This window comes from Peromyscus maniculatus, chromosome 3, assembly GCF_049852395.1.
Source record: "Peromyscus maniculatus bairdii isolate BWxNUB_F1_BW_parent chromosome 3, HU_Pman_BW_mat_3.1, whole genome shotgun sequence".
Classification (NCBI taxonomy): domain Eukaryota; kingdom Metazoa; phylum Chordata; class Mammalia; order Rodentia; family Cricetidae; genus Peromyscus; species Peromyscus maniculatus.
In genome coordinates, this window is record NC_134854.1 from 10,566,324 (window position 1) to 10,591,905 (window position 25,582).

General features: G+C 38.4%; 1 protein-coding gene across 1 annotated transcript in view; it reads left to right on the top strand.

Moving 5' to 3' along the window:
• The first annotated feature begins 2,392 nt into the window (after positions 1-2,392).
• Tfec (transcription factor EC) overlaps positions 2,393-25,582 on the top strand; it is a 130,025-nt gene continuing 106,835 nt past the window's right edge. The window contains exon 1 of the mRNA XM_076566182.1: positions 2,393-2,561. Coding sequence (XP_076422297.1) covers positions 2,520-2,561 — 42 coding nt within the window. The 5' untranslated portion in view covers positions 2,393-2,519. The remainder of the gene's footprint in view (positions 2,562-25,582) is intronic.

Consider the following 25,582-nt stretch of genomic DNA (forward strand, 5'->3'; position numbering starts at 1 on the left):
AGTTGAATTATTTTTGCACAGCGAATGGTTTTCCTTTTGACATATTTTAATATACTTGCACACAGAGAGCAAGGGTGGGTGAACAGAAAACAGACTGCTTTATTAACCCAGCAGTCACCTTTGAGGCTTGTGCATGTCCACTTTTTTCCTCGCCTTTGTACATAATCCCAAGAGCCTGGTACCTGGCTTTGCTCAGAATAACAAAGTCAGGCACAAATCTCCAAACACAATTGTTAGCTGAATGCCAACTGTTTCTTCTCATCTTTTTTTTTTTTTTTTTAAACTTGAGCATTAAGAATTGTGTCTTCATGAGCAAACTATAACAACTAACGGATGAGTTTGTTTTTCTATTTCAGATGCCTTCTTATTATTTGTGGCATTTTTTCCATCATATAGTCTGAGGTGCTAAAAGATGATAATTTATTTGCATGTGTTTTGCAGAGAACTCCCTGTACCCTAAATCTACTAACACTGAGAAGAAAAGAAGAAAAATATGCTAGAAGCTTTAAATGGACTGTAATTTCAGCTGAAAACACAATTAAGAGAAAGTGAGCTGAGGCTTCAGCTTGGTTGGGAATCCAGGACCCAGCAGACTAAATTTCACATGGTGTTTTCACAGAAATCCATGTTTCACAGACTTTTCCCTGAAAGATCTGAAATTTCTCCAGTTCAATTACCTTCGTTTTCCAAGGTATATATCTATTTACTTCTAGAGGTATACTTTCTGAACAAGTATTGCAGGTAAGCACCTCTGGAACTCCTTGTATTTTAACTGTATTCAAAAGTTGAATCATAACAGGAATAAAAATCCAGGGCCTTCTCTTGGTTTCTTGTAGCTGACTGCAATCCACAATGGAGCTATGAGGGTGAGGACGCATCCATACATGATAATTTCTCTTTCCTGTTCTCATTATTGTCTACATTCTCAGCACAAAAATACTACTGCCTGCTACTATCTGATGTTTTGAAGCTTTTTATATTTTACTAATGAGTTCCATAATCTCGTTTAATTCTCCAAACCAATTAATGGTGTATTGTATGGAGTGGAAGATTATTGACCACAGGAACTTTTAAAAACCCCTCTACAATGAAATAAGAGATGTGGTATTTAGAAGGCATATGTTTAGACTTGTGGGTCTAAGTATACTGGGCCATATCAAACACTTTTTGTTGAGTTACTTAATGTGAAAGATTATGCCCAAAACAGTCAATTTTTATGGTCTCTGTCTTTGCAGGCAGCAAGCATATTGAAAGCAGAATGTTTTGTACTAGGATGGGAGTTCAGAGTGGTTAGCTTGGGGACGATCATAGGCTTAGTGACATGGGGCGATCACCTCCCAGACAGCAGAAGCTAGTTTGCAGCTCGTGATGTCTTCTGCTCTTGGTAGGACCTCTAGAATTCAGGATAATTTACCTACCACATTTTAAGCATAAGCTTTTGACCAAATTCTCGACCTGTACTTCTAAGGTAAAAGTGTGAAAAGAGACCTTGCAATGTACAAGGAAATAAATAATTAGACGAAAAGGATAATGGTGTGATGGTTATACTGCTGAGTCTGCACGTGGATTGGGTTGATTTGACAGATCCACTTTCAGGAAGTATCCTCTTCAATTATCTTTGAGTTAGTTTTCATGTTACTTTCTATCTATTCTTAAAATTACTCTTAAATTATTCTTAAAAATACTATTAATTTTTTACTATGTACTGAATGAAATTTATTTACTTTAATCAAATATTCAGAAGTCATTGCTTAGAGGGGAACAATTGTACAATTGTTTACAATTGTTTTTGACTTTCTTCAGTTTTCTGCTTAGTCCTTGTGATTTCTTTCCAAAGATGTATTTGAAATAGGCACAATTCTAATGGAAAAAGCACATATAGTCCTTAAGTCTATAATACCATTTTTCTTAGGAATTCATTATTATCCCCACATCCTTATTATGAAAAGAATCTTTCTTTTTAAAGACTGATTAAATAAGTACTATGAAATGACATTATGCTAAGCACTTTACATCCATTATTCAAATTGTCCAATATGTGTGTAAAGTAACAAGTCCCATTTTATAGATAATGAACTGAGGCTCAGAGATATTAATAACTGAATGACTAGCAAAAAGTGTCACTATTTCACACCCATGGTGATGGTGACTGACCATAATTACTCCATCTTGTTTGGTCTTACTTCTTCTTCACTGGCTTTATTAATGAAGTCTACAATGATTTATAAAATGACTAGGCTAATCTGAATTAGATTAAGCCAAAGATATAATTTATTGGCTCCTATAACCAGGAAGGAAAGCTGATATCAGGCCAGGAGTGGAACCAGAATTTCAAGTATCTTGAACGTCACCTCTTTCTCATCTGTGCTTCTTTCTGTATGCTGCCTTTGTTCTTAGACCGGTTCTCTCTGTGGTCTTCAGTTCCTCAAGGTTCTCTTTCCCACGGCTTGCAGCAAAAGGAATGGAGGATGTAGTTAGTTCAGCTCCACTGTGGAAAGTTCTAACCAGAACTTTCTGGGATGACATGTCTAGTCCTTAACCTGGTTATTGTGACCAATATGGTAAGTGCTACTCTCAGTTCTTCCTGGCCGCATTCACTCTATAAGCAGAGTCACTGGGAAGGGTTGACTTATCAGAAGTGGAGGGAAGGTGGGCATCTTGTTAGTAGCTGTCAAGAGGAACTCACTAAGGTGCCTGTTTTTGTTGCTTTAGTTCCTGTTCCATCAGGTCACAGTGGGGAGATGAGAGCTGCCTCTGCAGGATGGAGGGATTTCGGCTGCCTACTTCTGTCTATTAAGTTTAGCCCTGTCAAGTTTGCTGTGAACAGCTGAAATTGATTTGATCCAGATAGAGTCTCCATTTGTGACATTTTTGTTATTTATCTAAAATGGCAAATTCTGATTGAGGTACAGCAGGATCAGTTTTTTAAAACAGATAGAATTAAAGTTAGCACTGAGCCTACAGGTTGCTCAATGGAGACCTGAGATGTGGACAGACACGTTATGTGCTTTTGGTTAACTCTCTTTTATTAGCACATGCCAGTATCTCGAGAGGCCTGTGACATGATGAGAACTGGATTTCTGTATTGAAAAAGGTGTGGCCAGATCTTCATCTAGGGTGACTGTAGGAGGGTGTTTCTCACTATGAAGCTGCGTTTAAAGTCATAAACCAGCTTATCCTATTGACTTTTAAACCTTCAGTCACATTGGTGCAAAATAGTCTGAGCCTTAGAGACTTGTTCTGTTATCGCCCATTACAGTGAAATCATGAAAATTTCAGGTAAATGAATAGACCTGAAAAAGTTGTACTGAATGAGAGAAAAAACCAGGCCCCCAGAGAAGAGTAGGTGTTCTTTAGCCAACAAAATAATATTTCTTTCTAAGTCAATATTATAATCTAGCCCAGTGCCGAATGTGAATAAAGGTACCCAAGCTGGTAAACTCTTGTTACAGAACCTGGTTTAATTTTGTTGATTATGTGTAGAAAGGCAAAACTTAGAAGAAAAAATGCAGTGGTTTTCTTTTCTACAATAATTCCAGTTTTCATGAACTTCCCACCATCCTCCCAGCGCTCATAAATCTTCCTGGGAGTGGCAAGCAGTAAGCGTTCTGGAGGAGGCGGGTACTTGGAGAGGAAAAAGAAGTAAACCCTCAACTCTTCAGTTAAAAGTGACGGAGTTTGGGGGGCTGTCCCTGAGACGTTCCCTTCTCTGCTTGGCTCTCCCACTTCCTACCCGAGCTCTGGATAATACGCTCATCGCTTCTTAATCTTTAAAAAAAAGTTTTATTAGCATATGAGTACTTGTCATTTTTGAAGCAAAATTTATTTTTTGTTGCTTTTCTCCCAGCTGTTCACTCAAATTCCCTTTCCTCTTTTGAGCCCGCCCTCCTTCCTCCCTGGTTCTTGTATCCAGCTTCACCGGCAGGCGATACACTGAGCACCCCTCATTGACATACATGGACCACAGGGGCGTTTCCACTTCCCTGTCATGACCTGTTTTAACAGCAGCTGCAGCAACAGTGTTTAGGGCCGAGGGACTCGGGATTTTAACTACAGAGGCCAGATGAGAGTCTCCTCGCCCACAGAGGACTGAAGGACCATTTGTAAACCACTGCTTCTCAAAATCGGATGTACTCAGGGCTGGCAGAATGCTACGGGGAAGGAGACAGACAGCCCTCCGGCTTATGTCCTTTCTCTTGGCATTTCCAGGCTTTTGCAAATTGTCCACTACATTCAGATTACGTAGCTGATGACCTTGTCTCAGAATAGAGAACAGGACCTGCTTGTTCTTTTCTTTTTCTTTTCTCCTGCCTATCTGCATGTTTTTCTATCTATTATCTATCAATGTGTGATTTTTTCTTTTTGAGAAAACATTTATCTCTGTTTGGCCTGCTAGGAACTTCTTCACATTCTTTATTTTCAGTGTTGGTGCTCATCTTACTTTTCTTGGTGCCCTGGGTTAAGAGAGCCTCTGGGAATGGAGTTGGATGCAAAAAAGAAAAATATTCGAGGTTGTTTATTAGAGATGTTAATCCTGATACACAGGTAAATCTTAAAAACAAGAACAGACAATGAAAAGCTTGAATCACAGGATCAGCTGTTAAGTCTCCCATGCTTAGATCCCATTTTTTTTCATTTGTCCTTTGAATGTTCTAAAGTTGTTAAGCAGCCTGTAAGATCTAGACATCTCCTTAGATATGAATCTCATTTAAATTTATGTTGGACACTCTTTAGAAGTTATGTATTTCAAAGAATTCTTCAAGCCACACTTTTAAAATAAAGCCCAGACTGAGAGAGAGACACAGGGAGAGACAGAGAGACACAGAGAGAGATTATGTCAAGTTGGCCTATATATTATACACTAAACTTTACATACTTTAAAAGTCCTTCTGCCTTTAGTGTTGATAAAAGAGAGAAATTACAGAAGGTAGAATATGGAACACAGAATGACAAACATACATTGTCTGTAGTTTTTGATCACAATAGATATTTTTTTTTTCCTGCAGGTGCTTTGGCTGGGAGGATGGGGAATACATGATACATAGGGACGCACATGTAGCTACTGATGTCTGATAATAAGACATGAACTGAAAGGGCAGCTGTGTTGTTACATTCAACCAAAGGTCCACACCACATTCAAGAAGTCTGGAGAACTCTTTGATTTTCTTTATATGTAAATAAAATGTATTATATACTCAGGACCTTGTGAAAAAAATATTATAGCCCAAGTGCGGGGAGCAGAGAAAACTCTACGGGAATGAAGTCCTGAGTGAATGTGGGTGGTTGATATGGGGATGGCCATGTCTCAGCACCAAGGTGACTGCCACAGGTGGCTGATATGGACTGAGGGAAGAAAGTAGTCTGTGGACTGAAAAGGTACATAGCCAAAAGGAAAAATCAGTGCTTTAAATGCTGGAGGGTTTGTGTCTGGTAACTGTACCCATTTGTATTCATGCAGGTGAGACTGGTGAGGAGAGTCTACAGGGCTTGTGCTTTTTCATCCAGTGGCTTGGTCACATCCTCTGGTACCCGTTTACACTTATGAGTCCCTCCGTTTGGGGGGTTACTGCTCTAACCGTCTGTTTTCACTGACTTCCGTTCAGCTATTTGAGATGGGTTACAGCTCTGCGATTTAGACAGCATAGTTGGGACTTAATAGGGACCCACCTCCAGGGTGTGTGAACCCACAATAATGATAGTGTGGATGTGGTGCAATTATGTCAGCACATTCTAGAAAAGAGAGGATTGGCTTCTCCTGCTAATATTAACGAGCTCCAAGACTTCAAACCCTTTAACTTGTTAAAGTCTTCCTTCTGCTTCTGTTGGGCAAGCAACTGTATTGTTCATCCTTTTTCTCATCTTTACAGTTGGGGATTGCTGTGAACTGCCCCTGGACTAAGCCTGAAAACTCATTCTGAACACCTAAGAAATAAGGATGGTGGAGATCAGGGAGCTGAGGAAGCCCTAAGTGAATGAATATTGTTGACATAGGCATGGCTCGTCAAGAACTCCAGTGCCTCATCCCCATGGGCCTGCAGAGCTTTCCTCAGATCCACATGCAGATTTTGATATTCCGGGCAGAAACTGTCCACCCTAGCTTTCTCCCCCTTGAATATTTATGGCCTGAACACTGTTCCCCTACAGAGACTGCTCTTATCTGGATTAGCAGAACCTGCCTCCTTGATCCAGCCATGCCATAAACCCTGGCTTCTTACCTATCTGTCTCCTTGTCTAGCTATAAGCAATAATTCTGCCCCTGTGTTCAGCTATATGCGATAACTGTGTCTCTATGTTTGACTGTGTATAATAAGCACACTGTGCTTCCTGAGTGCTGTGCTTTCTCCATCAGAAAGAGTAGTCCACTGATGCCAGCTTTTCTGTGTGCACGTGTGTTTGTCTTTTCTTCATTCCCTCGCCACCTCAGTCAGACCTGTCCTTGGAGCTTCACTGAACACAGCACCCAAGAGCTTACTAAGGGAGCAAATGGTTCGCCAAAGCTGTGACTCATTAGTGTGGGAGTCACCCATTCTCTTAGAGTCCTCAAGTGCAGACAGACTACTGTGATTCCTACTGAACAATACCAACATCTAGGGTTTTAGCTATTTTTAGCCAGTGGAGCAGAGAGAATTCCACAGCCCTCCAAGCCATGTGCTGCAGCATCCAGATGACTTAGAATATAGAGCTTCCCTTTCCCATCATTGCCCTGCAATTTTAGCCTAACTTCCTTTCACTCACTTTGAACTATGGCAGATTCTTCACCTTTGACTTTATTTTATTTTATTGGTTTTTTCAAGACAGGGTTTCTCTGTGTAACAGTTCTGGCTGTTCCGGATCTTGCTCTGTAGACCAGGCTGGCCTCAAACTCACAGAGATCCGCCTGGCTCTGCCTCCTGAGTGCTGGGATTAAAGGCGTGCGCCACCACCGCCCGGCTCACCTTTGACTTTATAATCAGCTCTATAAAAGTAATGATTGATGACAATTTTCAATTTTTCCTTGGCAACTCCTGGTTTAGCTGTTAATTTATTAAGAAGAGCCCTCACCCATTTAATCGGCTCTAGAAAATGCATCTGGGGTCCAACAAAGTAAGTTTTTGTTAGACTAAGATAATACACAAGGAACATACAATGGATTTGTTCATTTTCACTTGTGAAGTAGCTCTCTTCATTTCTAATTATTTTATTCATTTATATTACTTATATTTATTTTCTAGTCAGTGTGTGTGGATATTTATTACATTTTGATTGACACATGTGTTGCTGACTCCATTGATCCAGTGACAAAACTTCAAGGAATATCTGAATATTAATTATTTCCATTTTATGATAATCAATCAAAGTTTGTAATAATCCCTATTAAAAATCCTTAACCCACAGAGTCAAATTTCAAGCAAAGATAAATGAGAAAAGAGGAATGGTATTTTCTTTCCAAATTACATCCTTACTATTAACATACAATCACATGTAATAAACTGGGGTGGTGGGGGTGGTGCAAGATTTAAGAAACTATCACACGGGGGCTATTTGTTAATTGTCTTTAATTACCAAATTTCAAGAGTTCTCACTTCTTCAGCTCCCCTTTGAACTTTCTAGAGTTTAGGTCTGAGGCATTTATGTTCTTTAAGTTTTTTGAGATGCCCATTCTGACCATCTGCTCTCTGGGTCAGCAGCAGCTCTGGCAGAATCCTTTTTCACTTTCTTGATATCTCAGTAAGAAAACACATCATAGTTTAATTGGGTGACGGTACCACACTCAGGTAGCAGAGGCAAGGGGATGTCTGTGAGTTCAAGGACAGCCTGGTGTACAAAGTGAGTTCTGTAATAGTCAGGTCTGTTATATGGAGAAACCCTGTCTTGAAAAAAACAAAAACAAAAACTAACCCCCAAACCAGCCCCCCCATTCTTCCATTTTCTGTGTTTTCATTGGCTCCAAGTTACAGTAGCCCTCTCTGTGGCTGAGGGGGAGACCTTCCCATTGCCTGCTTTGCTGCCAGTGAGCTCTTTCTGTTTCCTCCCACTTTCCACACCTATTGAACTTCTGTGTTTTCCAGGAATTCATTCTCAGGTCATCCTGTCTTATTTTCCATGTAGTTTGTTAAAGTATAGGAAAATATCTAATCTGTTATACTGTGGATCCTGCTGTTGGTGGTGGTTTCCTAGCTAAAACAAATAAATCCACTTGACAAACCCACTGAAAATGGAAGTTGCAAGGGAAAAAAAGACCTTGTCTGCCCTATATATAGGTGTGGTCCTTGCGAATTGAACCCAGTGGATGTCTATGCACTACTAAATTAAGAAATGGTTTTCCCAGCCTTTCTGTTCTTCAGACTCTGTTTTTGGTTTTAACACTATTCCAGACAAATCTATACATTATCGTGGCTTAAATGAAAATGCTACCAGCATGCAAATAACTTCCATTTAGGTGCAAGCTCAGTGGAGCCCGAAGTAGCAAAAGGGTCTGTACCCAGTAATTCGCTTTCCTGAAGTTACACCTACTGTTCTTCTCTGTGTTGTACTTCAGAACTGCATTCTTATCCATGCGTTTGCCCAAACCTTGTCATGGGCATCCTTCCCTCTCTTTTCTTCCCTCCATCCCTGTTGGTGTAATATAATGTTCCATATCCTTTACAAATTGTTTTCCATTCTGTCTGGCTTTCTCCAGGGGTGCTGCCATCTGCCCAGTCTAGGTCGTCATCATTTCTCGTATGTACTACCATAGTGCTTCACATTAGTGTCCTTCTTTCCAGTATTGTTCCTATTCAGTCTGTCTCCACTGCACATGCCCAGAGACAAATCACCTTGTAAATGTGACATGACTGGGGTGCCCTTCTTCCCAGTGACCAAACACAGCACCAGTTCTCCAAAGTCCTTTCATTTCCATGTCCTTACATTGATTAGATCAGGGTGGTGAATCCCTAATCTCTTGATCCTACGTTTCTTGATAAGAGTTTTGGAAAGAGTGAGTAAATTACATGTCTGCTCTTTAAGCAATTTCTTCTACATTATATTTTTCTCAGCTGGATAATAGCCGAGATCCAGATAGGAAAATTTGAGGTAGTCTCCACGTGTACCCTGTATACTATTTTTCCGTATTAAAGATTAAGCATGGATTCTGAACATTTTCTTAAACAGAGGAACATATGGTAGGATTTATATGATAAAAGTGGGAGAAGTAGCGCTTTGAGTGTCCCTTAGGATTAAAAGTCCACACCAATGGGGAGCAGGCAGCCAAGCCTGGTGCATCCCTTAAGAGCCATCTCTGGCTGTGCATCAGAGCCTGAGCAGTGTTCAGTGGAGCCACAGTTCTCAGACACTATCGAATGCTACAACTATTTTTGTTTAGAAAACTTTCAAAGCACTTATCACATACATCTTCTTATAGTCAAAGATGTGCATCAATAATATCCGTGAGCTTTTTTTTCTGATTCTGATACAGGGCTTAACTCTTTTCAAAATACGATTTAAAATATATTCATTATTGTCTTCCCCCACTCTCCTGCAATCACAGTTATTTCTGAAAGGAACTCTCCTTTGCTGATTGTTGTGATAAGAAACGTTTTCCCTCTTATCCCAACTAACTACTTATTAGTTACATAAAGGGATATTTAGTGATAAAGAGCCTGTAAAGGAGCAAACAGTTTAAACATTAAAAAGTTGATCTAGGAAATGAATAAAAAGTAAGAGTAAAATAGATGTTAAACTTATTAAAAATTGTTACTTTCCGATACTACCTTCATCTTCTTTTCTTCCCTTGCAGGGGGAGCAGATTGCCTTCTCTTTCCTCACTGTTATTAACTTTTCCCCTTTTATCAGAAAAAGGATCTTGCCTCCTTTGATTCTCTTATTGATATTTTAAAAGGACATTTTCTCCTCTCTTGCTGTCTATCTCAGGCAAGTCTCCTCTCAATTGTCCTTTGTCATTCATTGTCAGTCTTTGTGCCCATCCTCTTATCCCAACCTAGGGTTTTTTTTTTCCTCTTTCATTTTTCATTTTTTTTTCCCCAGAGTGGTGATGGTGGTTGTGGTTTGTGGGAAGGAGAGGCATTGGTGTCGAGAGAGTCTCTGGTCAGTTTTAGTCATTAAGTAAAATTCAATCATGTTCAGGGAGGAATTTCTGCAAATGAGGGGGAGGGGGAGACAGAGAGAGACAGAGACACAGAGAGAGACAGAGACAGAGGCATACACACACACACACACACAGAAACAGAGAGAGACAGAGACGCAGAGAGAGAGAGAGACAGAGGCATACACACACACACAGAGAGAAACAGAGAGAGACAGAGACGCAGAGAGAAGCAAAGATACACACAGAGAAAAGGTTTCTTTGTTTCAATAAATTGACCCCTAAGACTCATTTAAATAAAATTTAACACATGACTTCTAAGTAGCTGATAACTGGAGCATCCTGACTCTGGGCTTTCCTCACCGAGGACAGACATCTGCTTCAGTACTCCCACCTGGCTCTCGCTCACGTGCTGCAGGCTCCATGTGCTTGTGTTCTCTTTTTTTCTGTGCCCATCTGCTTGTATGGTGTGCTCTCACCATAACACATTTTCAGACCCTTGCCATAGGGCAGAAGTGCCAAGCAATTATTTGTCGAGATAGATAGCCCACATAATACTGTAAGTGACATCTGTTCCTAGGAAATCCCTCCCTGGTGGCGGGAGTGTCATCCTGGCAGCTCATAGGAATATGAAAATTGACACACAAGGACAATTGCCTGTTTCATCTTACTCTGAATTCTCACTCCAAAAGCATCCAATACCAGATGCTTCAGAGGGCCATGTAACCCCCTGACTCGCTCTCCTGCTCTCTCTATACCTATAGTAATTGGCAATACTGCACTAGAGGGAAAATTTCTCCCTGACCCCAGCTGGTAACCAAATTACACCCTAAAGCACGAACATTGACATACTTTATATTAAATTATAGCTAAGATGGTAACAAGAAAATGTTTTTCATGATAGTGTGCTTACTAGATTGTTTGACCTAAATAATAGCTCAGATAGTAAATTTCACAAATTATGTTTAGTAACTCACTGTTTGGTGAAATTAGTACTGTCACAGATTTTATTCCTTTTAGAGTTACAATCCTTGTGTTTGGCAATTTGTTTTCTTTTAAAGTATTATAAATAGATGAGAAGACAAATAGTCCATGATCTAAGGATTGAAGTTTTACATTAAGGCATATTTAGTAAAATATATTAAATGGTTCTGAGAAAAAATGAATTTGTTGATTCTAGCAATTTGATGTTAAGAAGGTGTGAAGAATTTGTAGCCATAATCTTTATTGGTGAATGAAATTTCCAATATGTAATTACATTTTGTATAAGTTTACAATTAAGTCAATTTTTCATATTGTCTACAAAGACATTGGTGATTCTATCACTGTATGAAACTAAAATTTCAAAAGAAATTAGAATGGTAAAATTATAAAAGAGTTAAGAAATTAGGGACCAAGGGATCAAGTATAAGTAAGATATATAACTTGCATCATAGTATGACTGTCTAGAATGTTTAAAGCCCTGGATTTGAGCCCCAGACCACATAAACCAGGCAGAGTAGCCTATGCTTCCAGTTCCAGCACAGGTGAATTAAAGATGAGAGGATCAAAGGTTCAAGATCATTTTTAGCTACCTAGAAAGTTTCAGACTAGCCTGCAATGGAGAAGACCCAGTCTCAAATAAATGAATGAATGAATGAATCAATCAATGAATAAACAAATAAAGTGAAGGATTAAAATGAAATTAATCAGCTATCTAATCAGATCCACCTGTTTAGTTTGCATTTGGGTGAACTTTGAACACCTGATAATCTCGATGAAAATCGGTGATCCTGCCAGAGAACTCTTTTTACTCTTATGATTCTGTGGTTTCTGGGTCTCTGTGAGTTCGAGGTCAGCCTGGTTTACAGAGAGAGCTACTGGACAGCCAAGGCTACACAGGTTTTTCCTGTCTGGAAAAACCAAACCAAATCAAATCAAAACAAAATAATAATAATAATAATAATAAATAATAATAATAATAATTCTGTGGGTTCACACTATGGGTCTTTTACTGTCCAGTCTGTATTCTGTTGGACAATTGTGTTTGGGACTGTTAGTTTCAATTTCATTTGGAATTTGGTGTTAGTGTTGTCCAGTTTAGGCTTGTCTTCCTCATATGTAGCATGTATCTGAAAATAAAAAATAAAGTAGTCAGTTCTAATATAGACATTACTATAAACTTATTTTTTTTTCAATTTTCTTTTACCTTCTGTGAAATACTAGGGTTTCATCTTGATTTTTTTATAGTATTTTCTGGATATATATCAGAGTATATTTTTGTTTTTTTTTAACCTGTTTAAATACATATACATCTATTGTTATGAACTATGTAGTTTTTAATTAAAGGATAGAAAATTAACTTCTATTTAGATTCCTTTATCTTTTCCATTTTCTTTTTTTTTTTTTTTTTTTTTTTTTTTGGTTTTTTGAGACAGGGTTTCTCTGTGTAGCTTTGCGCCTTTCCTGGAGCTCACTTGGTAACCCAGGCTGGCCTCGAACTCACAGAGATCCGCCTGGCTCTGCCTCCCGAGTGCTGGGATTAAAGGCGTGCGCCACCAACGCCCGGCTCTTTTCCATTTTCTAAATAGATTTTTTCTCCACACATCAGAAAGCATAATTTTTGCAAAACATCAAACACTTTTTAAAAATGTTGTAATAAATAACAATTAAAACTCAATGATAAGAAATAAATGACTCAATTTTAAAAATGAGCATGTTTGTCAAAGTACATGCAGAAATGGAAAATTAGCATGCTATTAGAAATTTTCCAAAATAAAATATCCCTATGTATATTTTAGAATAACTAAAATCTAAAGTGTTGAAAATACTTACCACTAGAAAGAATGCAGAGCAAGAGGTGTTCTCATTAATTGTTGGTGATCAAGCAAGATGAGACAATGGCTTTGGAAGAAAGTCTGGTGAGTTTTTACAAGGGAAAATATAGTCATATCAAATAACTAAATAGCCATGTTTATTTGAATTTATATAAATGAGCTGAAAACAATACCTACTTTGAAAGAGCTATGTCATCTCAATGTAGAGTTGCCCCAAATTAGGAGCATCAAGAGATTAGGTAAATTTTCAAATTGTACTATACCCATATAAGAAAATTATATATATTTATCATAAAATAAAGTGATCTGTCAAATCACATAAGGATATAAAAACCCACAAGTCTGAAAGACCAAATACTTTATGATTCTAACTATAGGACATACTTGAAAGTTATTACTATGAAGAGAGCCAGTGGTTGTTATAGAGAATCCAAGAATCCATGTGAGGGAACAAAGGAATTTGTTGGGTCCAAAAGTATTACTGAAACATTGAAATCAATATATATCTTGGCAAATAACTGAAATTTTGCATTGTTTAAATCCATACATACTGTGGAATAATCCTTCTGTACACTGTGAAAATGTGTTGCTTTCAATATTAATAAAAAACCAAGCTGGGCAGTGGTGGCACATGCCTTTAATCCCAGCACTCAGGAGGCAGAGGCAAGCTCTGTGAGTTTGGGGCCAACCTGGGCTACAGAATGTGTTCCAGGAAAGGCACAAAGCTATACAGAGAAACCCTGTCTTGAACAAACAACCAAACAACAACAACAAAACTAATTGACCAATAGCTACTCAGGATTTTTGAGGCAGAGAGAATGCTGGGAAGAAGAAGGGTGGAGTCAGAGGAGTCCAGAGATGGACATGGACGAAGCAACATGGGAAGTTTGCAGATGAGGCAAATGAGCCTTGGGGCAGCACATAGATGAATAGAAATGGGTTAATTTAAGTTGTAAAAGCTGGCTGGAGACAAGCCTAAGCTATGAGGTGAGCACTTATAATTAATAATAGGTCATGGTGTTGGTGTTTTGGGGAGTGGCTGGCTGATAGGTGGTATGGAAAACTCTGCCTATACATACAATTGTATGCCACTAAGAGTTAAACTTAATGTAAAATATGAACCTCACTTAACAGTGCCACATAAACATTGTTTTATTAGTTATAAAAAGTGGACCACACAGTTGTGTGATATCGATACAAGGAAACTGTGAGAGCATGGGAAGGAATAAGTGTGTGAGAACCCTAAATTTTCTTGGTAATTTTTTGGTAATCCTAAACTATTTTTAAAATTATTAATCACTTTTTAAACATTGAAGAGTAGCCTAGCTATTTACTCCTCTTTATATACTTTCTGTTTTTTGAAATTGAATTTGTTATTTCACCTCTTCTCTTTCTTCTCTTTAACTCCTCTCATTCACCTCCTTGTGATCTCTCAAATTCATGACCTCTTTTTATTTAATCATCGTAACACACACACACACACACACACACACACACACACACGTTCCTAAACATACAAATACAACTTGCTCAGTTTGTCTAATGTTGCTTATGTGTATATAACCCAGGGCTGACCACTTGGTATTGGGTAATTAACTATGGGGCTCTTTCCCAGGATGACATTTCTTCTACTCTCAGCATTCCCTTGTTGACCCGTGAGCTTTCTCCCTTCCATGGTAGCTCGTCTATTGGTGTCATCATTGTTCAGATATTTTTAAAATTAATTCATCAATTTTTTACATCCTGACCTCTTTCCTCTCCTCCCAGCACATCCCTTACACTCCCCTCCTCAGGCCCCTCTTCATATCCTGTGGTGATATTTTATTTGTACTGAAATGTTATTTTAATTTTATGTTAATAAATAAAGTTGCCCTGGGGTCAGAGCTATTAGAGCCATAGTAAGAGCGTGGTGGTTAGAAGAGCTAGGTAGATTTCTGTGTGTTCAGGGATACAGCCAGTATTGGAGACATACGCCTTTAAGACCTGGAGGGCGGTACTTATAGGCAGTGATGAGGCAGTCATGTGGTTGGGTTTACAACCAATGAGAAGGCAGAACAGAAAGATTATTTAAACAGGGACACAGGAAGTACCTCCCTCTCTTGGGGAAGCTAGGAGTACTGCAGGAGGTAAGATTTTATCTCTGAGCTCTGACCTCTCGGCTTTTCTCTTTTACCTTGGCTCTGTGTTTCTTATTTTAATAATACGATTGGTTACATCTACAATATCCACTTCTCCTCAGCATGCATATCAACAAAACATGACACATCAAGTTGCAGTAAAACTAAGCACCTCCCTCTTATTAAGGCTGGACGAGGTGAACCAGTATGAGGAATAGGGTCCCAAAATCCAGCAAAAAGGTCAGAGACAACCCTGCTCCCACTGCTAGGAGTCCTACAAGCAGACCGAGCTACACAGCTGTAACATATATGCAGAGGGCCTAGGTCAGTCCCATGCAGGCTCCCTGGTTGTCGGATCAGTCTCTGTGAGCCCTTGTGAACCCAGATTAGTTGATCCCGTGGATTTTCTTGTAGTGTCCTTGTCCCCGCTGGCTCCAATAATGCTTCCTCCTCCTCCTCTTCTGCAGGATTCTCTGAGCTCCACCTAAATGTTTGGCTGTGGATCCTTGCATCTGTTTCTATCAATTGCTGGAGGAATCCTCTCTGATGACAGTTGTGGAGGCACCAAGCTATGAGTAGATCAGAATATCATTAGGCACCATTACATTGACCTTCCCTGCCCCCCCCCAGTTGTGTTTGGTTCTATCCAGAGTCTATGGGCCACCCAGCCTCTGACTCATGGCTTTCTAGGCAGTGTCAAAGGTGGGCTCACTCTCATGGCATGGGTCTCAGGCTGGACCAGTCATTCGGTTCACGCCTACAATCTGCAGCACTCTAACATAGGCAAGACAGACCATAGGTTGAAGGTTATGTGCCTGGGTTGGTGTCCCAATCCCTCCACTGGAAGTCTTGCCTGGTCACAGGAGATGGCCAGCTCAGGCTACATATCCTCTATTGCTAACAGTCTTAGCTGTGGTCATCCTTTCAGATTCTTGGAGTTTCCCTTGTACTATTCCTACCTGACCTTGAAATAACCTCCTTTTCCAGTAGTCTCCTTCAGTATTCTCCTCCTCCACACCCCTACCTGATCCCTCATGTTCCCATTCCCACTCGCCCCTAGTCTACCCACAAAATCTCTTCTATTTTCTGTTTATAGAAAGATTCAAGAGTCCTTCCTTGAGCCCTCCTTGTTACCTAGCCTCTCTGGGTCTGTGGACTGTAGCACGGTTATCCTTTACTTTATAGCTAATATCCACTTATAAGTGTGTACATACTATGTTTGTCTTTCAGGGCCTGGGTTACCTCATTCAGGATGATTTTTTTCTACTTCCATTTATTTCCCTGCAAATTTTATGATATCATTGTTTTTAACAGCTGAGTTATACTTCATTGTGTATGTAATGCATTTTCTTCATTCATTCTTCTGTTAAGGGTCATCTAGATTGTTTCCAGATTCTGGCTATTATAAATAAAGCTGCTATGAATGTAGTTGAGCAAGTGTCCTTGTGGTAGGATTGAACATCCTTTGGGTATGTCTCAAGAGTGATATAGCTGGGTCTTTCTTGACGTAGATTGACTTCCAATTCCACTCTCTCCATATCTATATCAATATAGTACTTGAAGTTCTAGCTACAGCAATATGACAACTAAAGGAGATCAAGGAGATACAAGTTGGAAAGATGGAAGACAAAGTATTGATATTTGCAAATGATATAATAGCATATATAAGCAACCTCAAAAATTCTACCAGGGAACTCCTACAGCTGATAAACACCTTCATTGAAATGGCTGGATACAAGATTAACTAAAAAGCAAAACAAAACAAAAAACAAAAGTAGCTCTCCTATATACAAATGATAAATAAGCAGAGAGAGAAATCAGTAAATAACACCCTTCACAATAGCCACCTTTTATATAAAATATCTTGGTGTCATTTGAACCAAGCAAGTGAAAGACCTATGTGACAAGAATTTCAAGTCTTCAAAGAAAGAAATTGGAGAAGACATTAGAAGATGAAAAGATTTCTGATGCTCGTGGATCAATAAGATTAACATAGTAAAAATGGCCATCTTACCAAAAGCAATCTACAGATTTAATGCAATCCCCATCAAAATTCTTTACACAATTCTTTACAGACCTTGAAAGAACAACATTCATGTTCATATGGAAAAACAAAAAACCCAAGATAGCTAAAACAATCCTATGCTATTAAAGAACTTCTGGAGATACTGATACCAGCATTCCTGATTTCAATCTCTATTACAGAGCTATACAGCATGATACTGGCATAAAACACAGATGTCCCAGCACTTGGGAGGCAGAGCCAGGTGGATCTCTGTGAGTTCGAGGCTAGCCTGGGCTACCAAGTGAGTTCCAGGAAAGGTGCAAAGCTACACAGAGAAAAACAAAACAAAACAAAACAAAAAAAACAACCAACCAAACAAACAAACAAAACACAGATGTAAATTCACACACCTATGGACACTTGATTTTTTGATAAAGAAACCAAAATTATACAATGGAAAAAAGAAAGGGTCTTCAACAAATGGTGCTGGAATAACTGAATGTTGGCATGCAAAAGAATGCAAATAGATCTGTATTTACCATTCTGCACAAAACTCAATTCCATGTGGATCAAAGATGTGAACATAAATCCAGATACACTGAACCTGATAGAAGAGAAAGTAAGAAGTAGCCTTGAACGCATTGGCACAGGAGATAACTTTCTAAATAGAACACCAACAATGCAGACATTAAGATCAACAATTAATAAATGAGACCCCATGAAACTGAAAAGCTTCTGTAAGGCAAAGGACACTGTCAATAGGGCAAAATGGCAGCCTGTAGAATGGGAAAATATTTTCACCAATCCCATACCTGACAGAAGAATAGTTTCCAAAATACATAAAGAACTCAAAATATTAGACATAAAACATTAAATAATCCAATTAAAAATGTGTTACAAATCTCAACAGAGAATTCTCAACAGAAGAATTTCAAATGGCTGAGAAACACCTAAAGAAATGTTCAGCATCCTTAGCCATCAGGGAAACACAAATCAAAAAAACTCTGAGATTTCACCTTATTCCTGTCTAAGGTAAAAAACACAAGTGACTTCATGTTGCAGAGGATGTGGAGCAAGGGAGACACTCCTCTATTGCTGGTGGGAGTTAAAGCGTGTACAGTCACTTTGGAAATCAAAATAGCAGTTTCGCAGATATTGCTTTAGGGAGCCACGTTGAAGAGTGTCTTAGTCAATGTTCTGTTGCTGTGAAGAGACACCATGACCCAGCAACCCTAATGAAGGAAAACATTTAGTGGGTGCTGGCTTTTCCATTATCATCATGAAAAGAGGCATGGTGTCATGCATACAGACATAGCGCTGGAGAGGTAGCTCAGAGTTCTACATCCTGATTGGCAGGCAGCAGGAAGAGAGAGACATTGGCACTGACTTGGGCCTTTGAAACCTCAAAACCTACCCCCAGTGACACACTTTCTCCAACAAGGCCACACTTATTCCAACAAGGCCACATCTTCTAATACCTCAAGTAGCCCCTATTCCTAATGACCAAGGTTTCAAATATATGAGTCTGTGGGGGACCTTTCCCAGTCAAACCACCACAATGAGACTTCATGGTTATACCCTCTCTGACATTTCTAGAAAACACTACCTCATAGTAGTGTCTTTCTGTTCCTCTGGCTTTTACAATCTTTCTGCTTTATCTTCTGCTATGATGCCTGAACTTTAGGTTCATGAATTGTGTTATAGGTACATCAGTTGAGAGAGAGTACCACATGATCTCTTGTTCTATGTATTTTGATCAGTTGTGGTTTTCTATAATTGTCTCCATCTGTTGCAGAGAGCAGTTTCTTTGATGAAGAGCAAGAACTACCTTTATCTGTGTGTATTAGGATAAATATTTAGAGTGTACTTAAGGATTATGTTGGCTTAGTAAAGAAATGGTTATAGGTTCTTCTCCAAGATCCATGACATCACTAGCCCCAAGTAGTTGTCCCTGTTTTCAGTATGAGGCATGGTTTCCTTCTTGTTGAGTGGACCTTAAGTCAAATAAGAGAGATGTTGATTATTGCCAAGGTATGCATGTCACTTTGGTATTCTTAACAGTAATTATGCCATGATGGTCATTATTATGGCTCTTAGGTATAATAGCTAGATAGGACTATTGGTTGTTCCCTTCCTTGGAAGCTTGAATAACAGCACCTGGTACCCTGATAGTCCTCAGAGAGAAGATTTTCAGATAGGATCTATCTCAGGTCCTGTGAGTCCCATGCTGGAAGTACATGGTATCTTTAGGAATAGAGACTTAACTTCCAACTCTGGGTGGCAACCAAGAGCAACAACAATGTTCTATATTTTTTCATGTCTGGTGTTAGGGATTTTGTTAGCTAGTCTATGGCTTTTGGAGGAACATTGTCAGACCAGATGGGGAAACGTTACTTAAATTATATGTGTGTTCACATACTTATATGTAGTATAGGTATTTTTAGGTGGATAGATAATAATAAGCCTTATATCCTTTTTAGACATCCTTAGTGTTAGTTCAGAACAGCTATTGGCTTATTCAAATTGATTCTGTATCCTGTCATTTTTAGTTTTCTGTTAGAATTTTAGTATCTCTTATGTATAATACTATGTCATATGCAAATAGCAATAATTTGACTTCTTTTTCCTATTTATATTCCTTTAATTTTGTTTTCTTGCCTTGTTGCTCCAACTAGTGCTTTGAGCACAACAGTGAAAAGACGCTGATCTATGAATATAACATAATATTATAAGGTGTCATTTTATTATTACTTTTTTTTTAAGACAAGTAGTATTTGGTTTTACTCAAGGTCCCTGGGCTATTGAGTCTCTGTTTCTTGGTCATCCAAGCAGTGTTGAGTATGGTTTATGTGGTAGTCTGAATGTAATTGGTCCCCAGAAGCTTATGGGGAGTGGCACTATTAGGAGGTATAGCCCTGTTGAAGTAGGTTTGACCTTGTTGAAGGAAGTGTGTCACTGTGGGGCACGCTTTGAGGACTCCTCTGCTCAACCTACATCTACTTCAGACCACTTACTGTTGTCTGTGAGTCAAGATGTAAGAACTCTTAGCTCCTTCTCTAGTACCATGTCTGCCTGCATGCTGCTTGGCTTCCCACCACGATGATAATGGACTGAAGCTCTGAACTGTTAAGTGATGTACCCCAATTAAATCAGAGTTGCTGTGGTCATGATGTCTCTTTACAGCAAACCTAACTAAGACAGGCTCTATCTCATGGAGTGGCCCTTAAGTCAAATCAGTCAGTTTTTGGTTACTCCCACAGGCTTTGTATCACCAACAGATTATTTCATTGAGGCATCCTCTGAGACTACTTCATATTTTACTTTGTATTTGAAAGTTATTATTAGAAAGATCTTCAAGTTGCCAATTCCTGCCTTTCAGAATTTGAAACAGTTACTTGCTTTTTGTTTTTATGGTATATGGTAACAATTCCTTGCTATTTGAGTAGGTGGTTACTGGGTTGGCTCTGTAGTTTTGTTTTCTGAGCCTTTCTATTTACTGCTGTTGTTTTAAAGTTGAATTACAGCATTTATTTGGACATGTTTCTCAGGCCTTTTTCTAATATCTAAGATTCTTGAACATGTGCATATATACCTTTAAACAGTTTGGGAAAATTTTAGCCATAACTTACTTGATTTTTTTAACGTAGTTCCACATATTTTATTCTGAAATTCTGACACACAAGTCAGATGTGTTGTTATTATTCTACTAGCCTTTGAAGTTCAATTAGTTTACAAATTGATTTCACTTTGTTGTTCAGAACAGATTAATTCTATTAATTTATCCTTCGGTTTATTCATTGTTATTTTATGTTATCTCTTCATCTCCAATTCACTACTGTGATTATCCAGTACATTAAAATTAATGTATGCAATTGTTAATTGTATAATTTCCACTTGGCCCCCTTTTAACATCTATTTTCCAATTTTTCCTTTAGTTTTAAATGAAGTTGGTACTGCTAATTAAATATTTCCTATGGTTCTGCTTTATATTTTTGTTAAGTCACATCAGTGATGGAATTTATTGACTGTCTTTTCTCACTAAATTAGTGCCTTTCTTGATTCAACATACGATGAGTAATTTTCAATTGTATTCCCAGCATTTTGGATTTTAAAGTAGGAAACTCTAGATCTTGTTTAAATATTTTATTTTAACACAGTTTTAGTATTTAGGCATAGTATAACATAACAGCAATGTAAGTAAATGAAGGAACACTGAGGGACATTATGAAGAAATTCAGTGTATATGACTGTTTATGGCGATCCATGCCAGGAAGGTGGGTGGATGCTGACTGACCTCACAGGAGCAGATACTTTGGTCAAAGGAACTGGAAAATAGATGTTCCGAATGAATCAATGGGTCTTAGTTCATGGAGGGACGTATAAGTTATGTCTATTCTGAGTTCAAGGAATCACTCAGATTACATTTTAATTGTCAGTGAATTGTAGAGGCAATATGTAAACTGAAAAGAAATATATTCGATGGATAGAATGCTGGAATACAGCTTCAATTAAAAGTTCAGGAAAAGAGGGGAAAAACAAGCAATTAAGTCGAATGAGACAAGACTCCAGCACAGAGACGGGAAGTGGACACAGAAGTCCCACCTGTGACTAAGAAGCTACTGCAACTGATAACTGCTGGGAACGGAAAGTCAGTTTTCTCCAGCACAGTGTCACTGGGTATATCAGCCACAATCGAAGGCAGGTCCCTGGGCTGACATTAAACAGACTCAACGATTTATTTATTTTTTAGGTTTGTGTGTTTGCTTTGTTTTTGTCTTTTCTTAGTTTTGTATTTTTTTTTTTAGTTTGTTTTTCTTTTCTTTTGTGTGGGTGAGATAGAGAGCATAAATATGCAGATGGGTGGGTAAGGAACTGAGGAGAACCTTGGAGTAGTTGGGAAGTAAGAGAACTTGATAAAAAGTATTTTATGAAAAAATATTCTTAATAAAAACTAAATTAAAGCCAGGCGGTGGTGGCGCACGCCTTTAATCCCAGCACTCGGGAGGCAGAGGCAGGAGGATCTCTGTGAGTTCGAGGCCAGCCTGGGCTACCAAGTGAGTTCCAGGAAAGGCACAAAGCTACACAGAGAAACCCTGTCTCGAAAAACCAAAAAAAAAAAAAAAAAAAAAAACACACACAAAACTAAATTAAGCAAAAAGACTGAGAGACAAAGAGAAGAAGAAAAAGACAGCGCGGCTGCCAGTTAAGTTAATTGTGTAATGTGATGGAGGTGAAGCAGCTGGAGCTAGAGCTCACCCAAGTGTGCTGAAAAGAAAAGAGGGGAGATATGGGACTTACGGCAGCTTGGCTGGGTTGAGCAGAAATGGCCTTTGAAAATGTCCAATGTGAGATGTAAGAACAGGAGGCAGATTTAAAAATACTACTGAGTGATTTCAGGGAATCAGTCTGCTTAGTAATAAAACAAGAGGGGAAGCTGATGTTACATTGTTGTGTTAGGCTACATTATGGGCAAGCTTCACAATTGGGGCACAGTTTATAACAGTTTCATGAGTCACATTTTGGGTCTCATTAGGTATTATGTACAAATCTGAGGGTTTACTGTATGTCTGTGTGCACATGCATGTGTCCACATGTGTACTCTTTAGCTATAATGTCACCTTTCTGTTCATGCCTGTTTTTAATTCCCAAACCCTTTTGGTTTTATGGTTGATATAGTCACCATCATAAAAATATGTTTTCATTTTCAGCGAAACAGAAAAACATCAAGTGAAAAACAGGTATTAAGATGAGTTAAGGCAACAAAGTTTTGAAAATTCAGCACTTTTATGGCCAAATAGTAGAGTACATTTTGAAAAGGTCAGACTCTGAAAGGGATATTAAATAACCAACTCTGTGTTATAATTTCTGTAAATCTTGGATACCTTTCTAATGATGCCTTTGCAAGTGAGTATTACACCTGTTAATTAAGAGTTGAAAAAAATAACCAACATCCTCATTATTAGTATCTATAAGTAGCAATTCACCTGCTGGGTATCCCAGGCATATATTTTTAAAACACAATGTGCTACATGAAATCAGTGATCCTACATTTAATTACCTTCTGATGGGAGTCAGCAATTTAACTTCAATTTACAGCGTAAAGGTTAGGTATGGGGAGTTCTTTCTCTTAGATTCATGCTATTATAATAATGAACACTAAATTGACCACTGAATAAAAAAAAATAGTAGTTGAGGAAATCTATCCACAATCTGGGTAATTTGTAGGGCTACTATATCCCAAAGAAAATGTACTCTTATTTTCAACTTTTAAATACATTTGTCATTACATGGTAGTGCTTATGGGACACTAAAACCTAAATTCTAGTCTAGAGTTCGACATAATGAGAAAAAAAGCAATCACATTAGGAGCAGCTGGTCTTATCAGAGCGACTTCAAACCAGTTCTGACACTTAAAAAACCATTTAGGTTACCAGCTGCTGGGGGCAAATTCTCTGTAGTGTTTATGGTCTCACACTCAGGAATCAGGATTATTTATGTCCATTCCACAGCCTTAAAGTACTTACAGCTACCCTATAAACTATGTCATGGCTGTCTGACCTCTGTGTGGTTTCTGGTTGTTTTTTTTTTTTAAATATGCTTTCAGAGTTTTCTGATAGCTTTTATTTTTATAAAATCACCCAACTTACTTTTAAAATAAACTTTGTCAACTGTGAATAGCCTGGGGACAAATGAAAAATGAAACTACCAAAAATTTCTGAACAAATGCTTTGTCAATCACGTTCTTTGGAAGGCGACACAAGTTTACACAAACAAATTTTTTTTGTTCATTTCAATGGTGTGAGTTGATTTATACCTGTGCAACACTTAGAGCTCACATTTCATGTAAGAAATATCTGTCAATATATATTCTAACACAAACAAATATTTTCTTTTCTAACGGAGCTTTGCAAATCTATTTTAGTTTAAAAATAATGCAGAGATATTTTTCTACAAAAATGAGAAAATATTTGAGGCATAACAGTTGTAAGTTAAAAAGCACAGAATATAGGGCTAGAAAGAGAAAATGCACTTGATAAGAATGTGGTTAAAAAGTAATGAACTAAACAAAGAAAGGAAAAATGCAAACTCACTCTAGAATCAATGGAGCCAATCATATATGAACCTCTTGATCAGGTAAATAAACTCTGTAGTATTCAAAGTTCCAAATCTTGCACATTTTACTTTTATTTTCAGTGTCCATTCTTGTCCATTTTATTGACTTAGGCCTTTGGGTCCCCTTTTCTTACGTATTCCCTGGGAGGGCTTGAGAGAGAGAGAGAGAGAGAGAGAGAGAGAGAGAGAGAGAGAGAGAGAGAGAGAGAGAGAGAGAGAGAGAGAGAGTTGGGGGGAACATGGAAAAGATTGGAGGGAAGAAAGGGAAAATGATTTAATTATAATTTAATTTCGAAAAATTAAAAATATAAAACACCATACAAGTACAAAGACTAACATTAAAATACTATTATTGGAGGGAAAAAAAAAAGAATGAAAGCCTTTACCATGAACTGGCTCCCCATAGACTTTTAACATAGTCAGAGGTTTTCTTTTTTGTTTTGCACACATTTTATGTAGATTACACCACAGAGTTCATGTGTATGGCTTTAAGAATATCATGTCTTATCCCTTACAAGAAAATTTTCCCTTGCAGACAAAGCTAACACATTAACTTAGACTTCTTTTTTTTTTTCATTAAGAATTTTTTTTTTATTTCTACATACAAATCACAGATCCCCCTCTTCCCTCCTTCTGCCCCTCCAGTCTTCTCCCGGCCAACCACCTCCCCATTCCCTTCTACAAGAAGGTAAGACCTCCCATGGGGAGTCAGCAGAGTCTAGTACATTCAGTAGAGGATGGGAACTCATGAAATTTAGACGAACACCTGTGGAGCCTCCATGGGACTGGATTAAGCTCTCTGCATCTGTGAGACAGTTGTGTAGGTTGATCTGCTTAAGGGATCCCCTGGCAGTAGGATCAGGATTCATCCTGGTACATGAATTGGCATTTTGGAGCCCACTGCCTATGGTGGGACACCTCGCACAGCCTTGAAGCAATGGGAGGGGCTTAGACCAGCTTCTACTGAATGTAACTGAGACTTCTAAGTACTATCATAGGAGTTCACTCTATAGGTACTTGCTAAACTTTAACTGGTTGAATAAATATGCCAATGAAATAGATGCAATTCTTTCACCTTTTTTTTTTTTTTTTTTTTTTTTTTTTTTTTTTTTTGGTTTTTCGAGACAGGGTTTCTCTGTGTAGCTTTGCGCCTTTCCTGGGACTCACTTGGTAGTCCAGGCTGGCCTCGAACTCACAGAGATCCGCCTGGCTCTGCCTCCCGAGAAAGGATGAACTAATTGATTATTTTTAGGACTGCTTTAAATGACCACAAGGGCAGTTATTTGGGCTCCTAGTTAACTTTATATGCATTTTGTTGTTGAGCCTATGGAAAGTATGGTGATTTTTTTTCAATGATCACACTCATTTTTGAAGTATACTTTTGGGTATAGCATTAAAAGTCTCATTTAGCTAGTGGGCAATTATTCAAGGACTACTGAGGTGACATGTATTTTCTATAGTTTACAAAGTG